At 41.7% G+C, this 7163-nt stretch overlaps 1 protein-coding gene across 1 annotated transcript; it reads left to right on the top strand.

Annotated features, from left to right (window-relative positions):
- Positions 1-413: 413 nt before the first annotated feature.
- nptx1l (neuronal pentraxin 1 like) lies at positions 414-6395 on the top strand. The gene is made up of 5 exons (XM_086063996.1): positions 414-1110; positions 1489-1696; positions 3535-3779; positions 3876-4055; positions 5283-6395. Exons 1-5 carry the CDS (start codon positions 667-669, stop codon positions 5502-5504), a joined length of 1299 nt encoding a protein of 432 aa, XP_085920122.1. The 5' UTR covers positions 414-666; the 3' UTR covers positions 5505-6395.
- The last annotated feature ends 768 nt before the right edge of the window (positions 6396-7163 follow it).

The following is a 7163-nucleotide window of genomic DNA, read 5'->3' as shown; positions in this document are numbered from 1 at the left end:
AGAGCGAGAGAGAGAGAGAGAGAGAGAGAGAGACAGAGAGACAGAGAGAGAGAGAGAGAGACAGAGAGAGACAGAGAGAGACAGAGAGAGAGAAGGATCAATCACTCAATCAATCAATAGCCTACATGCTTTTTAATTACACATTGCTATTTGTAGGCTATTTGTAGGCTGCCCTGGTCCCTAACAGAGAGAGAGAGAGAGAGAGAGAGAGAGAGAGAGAGAGAGAGAGAGAGAGAGAGAGAGAGAGAGAGAGAGAGAGAGAGAGAGAGAGAGAGAGAGAGAGAGAGAGAGAGAGAGAGAGAGAGAGAGAACAAAAAAACCAACAACAGCAGTTTGCTTTGTTGGCTTCCCGCCATCTACAAACAATAACAAGCAGTGATAAAGGACAAGTAGTTGAAAAGATAGAAAAGCTGAACATGTGCAAGCCCGGGAGCAAAATGGAGGGGCTTTTCTTTAGGAAGTGATGCTGCCTCTGGTGCCTATTAATGAGGGGCTCAGATTCCCTCCCCTCCGGTGGTGATGCAGTGAAGCTGCTCTGCGCACAAGCATGCGCCCTGTATAAAACGGGTCCTCCTCCACACACGGATTACACTACACGCGGGAAGTCACTGCGGCTTCTTTCTTTTTTTGAAAACCAAAGCAAATCACAAAGCTCCAAAAGCCAACATGCAAACTACGGAGGACGTGAGCTTTTGGAGATTTTTTCTATTTTCATGCCTGTTTTTGCAGAGTTCATGTCAAGACTTTGGAGGACAGACGCAATTCATTTGCACCTCGGTCCCAAAGGATATGGACATATGCGCAGCCACTTTGCAGAACAGCGTCCCCGGTGATGACTTGAAGAGCACCGTGGTGCAGCTGAGGGAGACGGTCCTGCAGCAGAAGGAGACCATCATGAACCAGAAAGAGACTATAAGAGAACTGACCTCAAAGTTGGCGCGGTGCGAGAGCCAGAGCGGCGCCGAGGCAGGGGAAGGGCGGCCCGGCGGCCGGAGGAAAGAGGCTGGCACCAAAAACACCATGGGGGATGTATTCAGGGGCCCCGCGGACACTTTGGCGCAACTCTCACAGACTTTACAGTCCCTCAAGCAGAGACTGGAGAACCTTGAGGTAAGATTGTGCTTCTGAAAGCACTTATTTAATACACTATAGAAATATTTTATATAATACAATGAATTAAATTTGGATTTAATTTAAAACTAAAATAATGCTGACCAGAGAGAATTGGCAGAATTTGTCAAATGTTTTCTATGCACGAGTGATTGGGCAAAATAAATGTCTTTTATTTTTGATTGAAGTCATCACAAATTCTGCCCAAGTATGTACATTTTTATGAGCACAACTGTACACATCAAAAGTAGCTGTTAGTATGATGCAATGTCATATTCAATTTGTAAACGCAATTTCAGCTCGTATTCCTTTATTATGCAGTGTGAGTAGATTGCTTATTTAAAGCTCAAAGTCTATCTTTCCCCTCCTTTCTCCCAGCAATTCAGTCGAAGTAACAACTCGGTGCAGGCCAACAGCCTCAAAGATCTGCTCCAAAGTAAAATCGATGACTTGGAGAAACAGGTGTTGTCCCGAGTGAATAGCATCGAGGAGGGGAAGCCGGGACTCCGGAATGAGACGGAGCAGCGTGGGAGAGTGGAGTCCACCCTCACGTCTCTGCACCAGAGGATCACCGACTTGGAGAAAGGTATAAATGTTCAACAACAACAAACATACACAATAAGTTGCCCAAAGGACATCTGGTAGATTTAAGGGGCGGTCCTTGAAATACAGAACAAGAGCTGCGATGAAACCAGATCATTGCTGATTTGGCACGTTTGCCGTCTCATGAGAGAGCAAATATTTTTGGAGGCTTTACTGCTCTTCCAGCAGATTAAACCATTTCATCCCTCCATTTGAGAGCTAAAACCAAAAACGTGCGCGAGTGTTTGGGACAGCTCTGATCTCCTGGCAGAAACAAGTGTTCATGTGGCGAGATGAAGCACGAGATGAAGGTCAAAAACGTCACCGCTCCTCGGATGTTTTACCAAATTGAGATTAAAGCAAATCTGGAGCATCACCAGCGTGGATTTGTTGTGTAATGTATAATTCCAATGTAAATCCCCGGCGTGTGTGCACGAGCGTGTTGGGAATGACCCATTCACTGGACGCTTCAATATGCATACTAGTACAATCTGATGAGAGATGAGCTGATAGTGTGGCATCTGCTTGTTCATTTCTACCTAATATTGTTAAATGCACATATCTGGAACAACAATTAGGCAAACAAAGAATAATGTGTGAAACTGGAACACAAGTGAACGCTGAATAATAATTGCAGAAAATGCTTATAGAAACAGTGTTAGGTATGAAATCATGAACATTGAGACAACGTAGTGTGACAAAATGAGACTTGTGAGACACGCTTGCAAAAAAGACTACGATCATAACTAAAGATATCTGACTGACCCTGTTGTGGTATTAGAAGTTTACTGCATTATGCGGGGTGGTGTGCACGTATATTTTGCCCCTCATATATATAGAATATAGTCTGAAAAATGTTGCTCAGTATGGTGCAGTGTTGTTTTACAGTACGACAAACTACAGCCACGGCAATCCACATTGTTCAATTGGTTCATACAACTCTTCAATTGAATCTCATTAGATTGTGTAAGTGAACCTAATGTTGTGGCCATAGTCCCATTTGAGGTGAAATCACTCTTTAGGCTACATTGCAATCATAACACAATTTGTAAAGGACTAGAAAAATACAATTCATATTTCAATTTTTATTTGAATAGAAATACAAATAAAGTCATTTTTTTATTAAAATGAGGCTTTACACAATCGGGATTTTTCGGACAATTTAAAACAACATTTATATTTACTCTATACAGTCCACCACCCCCATTCGCACTGGCCCGGCCCACGAATAGCAAAAAAAACATGTATAACTGCCGCCAACTGAAATGCATTGGAATCAATAAAAAAATAATCAACCCAAAAATGTTTTCAAAAACACTGATTAACATTGAACATGTAGGCCTAATGTCTTATTTTTTGGAGCCAATTAATGATGTCATTGATCGATCAGGCAAATTAAGACATGGCATGAAATGCAAAATATCCAGGATCCATGGATATCATGTGGGTTGTCCATATTCCTATCCATGGGAATTGATGTAAGCGGACATCTTTCCACAGTTTAATGATGTACTTGTGTCATTTGATGGAGCGTGTAATTGTTCAATGTCGCTGGCATTTTTCATATTTTCATAAGTACATTTTTATCCCGCAACACTTCTCTTACAGCACAGTGGTTGGGCTCCACTGTCATACATGGACTGCAGAGGTGTTTCTCATATTTTGACTGCCTCATGTTGGTCTCATTATATTGAGCGTCTGTATCTAATGAAGTGGCTGTCAATGTCAGCGGGCTAAGCTAACAAAATGTAAATGTGGTAGCACTTGTGGCAGCATTCTGCAAGATGACTGCATCATCCAAAATATATGCCATGCAAACACATTTCTATTTCCTCTAAACAGGTCAGCGAGAAAACAGGCCTCTGGATAAATTCCAGCTCACATTTCCGCTGAGAACCAACTACATGTACGCAAAGGTGAAGAAGAGTTTGCCTGAGATGTACGCCCTCACCGTTTGCATGTGGCTCAAGTCCAACGCGTCCCCAGGAGTGGGCACACCTTTTTCCTACGCCGTTCCCGGTCAGGCTAACGAGCTGGTGCTCATCGAATGGGGAAACAACCCAATGGAGATACTGATTAATGATAAGGTATTAAGTTTGCATCCTGCCTGATATGAGCATACGCATTGGCTGGACTCGGTTGAGGTTGACGCATTTGACATTATGTCTGCACCGCCCATCAAGGTTGCCAAACTGCCTTTCCTGATCAATGACGGCAAATGGCATCACATCTGTGTGACGTGGACCACTCGTGATGGCGTCTGGGAAGCTTTCCAAGATGGCGTCAAGAGGGGGAGTGGCGAGAACCTGGCCCCGTACCATCCTATAAAACCACAAGGCCTGATGATCCTCGGTCAAGAGCAGGTAATGTCATCAAATTGTCACAATTTGGACCCAGATCAGGGTTAAAATGGTAGTCCAGGAATTCCATCCATTCATCTTCTGTTGTTACCATTTGTTTTCTGGTCTCTGCTGACTAAGGTTAAAATGCAAACTGAACCCTGGACTGGTTGCCATGAGTAAATGGGGCATTGATTTTATGCACAGAATTCATTTATGTGAACCACTACACTATACAGATTTCTGACTTGGACAAGGGACCAGATAAAAATTAAGTTAATATACATGTTTTTGACTGTGGGAAAGACAAAATGCTAGTATGAAGAGAAAAGCTTTTTCAACATCACATTCAAAACCAAACATCTTAAAGTAGATCTGTTATATTGATTATTGAAGGGAAAGTCAGGTAAAAACATTTCTTTACAATAATGTTATATGCATCCCCACTAATCTAAACATGGCATTCTCATAAATATTGTGTTTGTGGAATATGAGTTAAGTAGCAAAATTCACTTATTTTATCCCATATCAGAAGGTGGCCATTTTGCCACTTACTCTTGACAGAAAATGACATCACAGGTGCTCATGGCTCAGGTAACCACTGATCATAACTCACCTGTTTCCTGAGTTTGGTCATGTGATGTTTGCAAGCTGAGCCGTGATTGGTCTTTGCCTAAGTTCTGAGTTTGATATAATTTCCAGTTGACAGACAGCAAGCAAAATGGCCGCCCCCTGAGATGGAAAAAAAAAACGGATGGATTTTGCTGCATTATTCATATTGTACGAATACAATATTAATCAGAATTCCGTGTTTAGTCTGGCGGGGTGGCAGAGAACGTATTGTAAAGAATTGTTTTGACTTGACTTACTCTTTAAACTCTTTTTATTTTCATTGTAAGATAAACAGTCTAAAAGAGGAAGTCAACCCAAAAATGGTCTTTATAATAATATAGTCTATGCAGCCCCACTAGTCTAAACACGGTATTTTGATTAATAATGCGTTTATGGAATTTGAGTTCAGCACCATTTTCAACTATATCAGGAGGCAGTCATTTTGCCACTTGTCGACTGAAAATGACATCACATTTGCTCAGGGCTTAGGTAACGACCAATCACGGCTCAGCTGTTTTCTGAAGCTGTTCCGTGATTATTATATATTTTTTATCTCAGCCCACTCAAGGAAAGAAACAAAAACTGATCATTAAAGAGACATCATCATTTCATGGACTAATTCAACTGTCTTCCCGACAGGACACGTACGGAGGAGGGTTCGACGCAACCCAAGCGTTCGTTGGAGATCTCGCCAACTTTCACATCTGGGATCGGAAACTATCCGTGGGAGAAATATATAATTTGGCAACTTGCAGCAGCAAAGCACAAGTGGGCAATGTTTTTGCATGGCTGGAAACGAGCCTAGAAATTTACGGAGGTGCCTCAAAGTGGACATTTGAAGCTTGCCGCCACCTCAACTAACTTCTCAACCGGATCATTTGTTGAGGCCGCTGCGGTCAACGTCTATCATGGAATTTGGAGGATCCAGAGGCAAATATCTCAGTGACGAGATGCTGAGTTAAAAAAAATGAGGGCAGCCTTTTTTTTTTCTTTGGCGGAGTTCTTGGGTATTGGCACATTTACAGCATTGTGCGGTGCGTAAATGCACGTCAGGTTTAACCGTGGCTCTGTCTGATGTTTTCACTTCAGAGACCCGAGGATGCTCATGGCAACGCAAATGAAAGAATGAACGCAGTAGAAGGTCATGTAGTCTTTGTAAAAAGATGCCCCTGCAATTCAACAAAACAACTTCCTCGAGAGATTCCTTTTGTTTTGACTGCCAGGGATTTTCACTGTGAAAATGGACAAGGCGGACTTGTTCAAAGAGACAGACCACTGGCTTTCTCCCTTGCTTTTCATCCCGCCGCCAACTGCTTGACGTGATTTTGTGTGAAGGGTGACATGCCCATTGCCAACATTCAAGCCTGGGTGCCTTGGGCTGTTGAAAAGAATCTCAGCACATTCATGAGTGCTTGCGTGTTCCTGTTGATTTTCTTGAATTTAAATTCATAAATGGGTTTATTCATAACACTTTAAAGAGGCAGTGTTGTCCTGAAATGCAATTCATGGGTGACAATGGGGCATTTTGAAGAATGTTTGTACATTAATAGGAATGTTCTCTGTACAGTAACAGCATGTCTTAACGTCTGTAAATGCTGCGTAAGCATCTAAGATCTTTGCTTTTACTGTTGGATTTTGGGGTGGAGATTTTATACTGCATTGTTATATGCTTAAAGCATGGCAGCACTAACAGATGAAAAAGTTCTAGTTTTTGTAATAAATTGTGATACTTGACTCAAAAACGTGTAAACGTTTATTCTTACAAGTCGGCGCATGCAGATGATGTGAATGCATGACCTTTATAAAACTCAAACAGTTGTAACGCAACTCAGTAAATATGGTTCAAATATTTTCCTCTGTGTGTCTTATAAGTTGGTCATTTGGAGAGGAGCTTTGTAATTAATACTTTTGAAGAAACAGAACACATAATTGACCGTTAGAAAACTACGCCTAAACCACGCCCCCAAATGGCCAAGGTCATCAAGCTTATTTCTGCTCCATTGAAATACATTGGAAAATGCATCCAGAAAACTTCCATTGGCTGCCATAAACCCTAACAAAGTTCCAACAAGTTGTGGACCTCCAACAAGCAAAATGTGATTGTGTAAATCGGAGACAAGGTCTCCTAAGACTTTGTCAGGTGGAGTACTATTCTTTGCATTACCAAAGTCAAAAACAAAGCTGGAACGGTGTCTTCAATGGATTACACAATATAGACGGCCTCACCCCCAAGGTAAGAACCTGTTACAGTAAGTAACTAGATGGGCTAGGCTAAAGCTGTAGCGCTACCTAGCAACCGAACGAGCTAGCTAGCTAGCTAGCAGCTCTGTTGTCAAATTCCCTTTAGCTCTTTAGAGGCAAGACCATCCACAAAACTGAACATCAAAGTTATACTTATAATTATTTAATATTGTATATTATCAGGATATCATTACCATTGGCCAGTCATCGCAGGGAAGCGGGGTTTCCCTATAAGGACAATTTCTTAAGAATTTAGTATTGTTTTTTATTTATATTCAG

This window comes from Leptonotus elevatus, chromosome 1, assembly GCF_054856555.1.
Source record: "Leptonotus elevatus isolate MCC_2025b chromosome 1, RoL_Lele_1.0, whole genome shotgun sequence".
NCBI classification, from domain to species: Eukaryota; Metazoa; Chordata; class Actinopteri; order Syngnathiformes; family Syngnathidae; genus Leptonotus; species Leptonotus elevatus.
The sequence above is the reverse complement of the archived record's forward strand: the minus strand, read 5'-3'. Positions and strand labels throughout refer to the sequence as shown.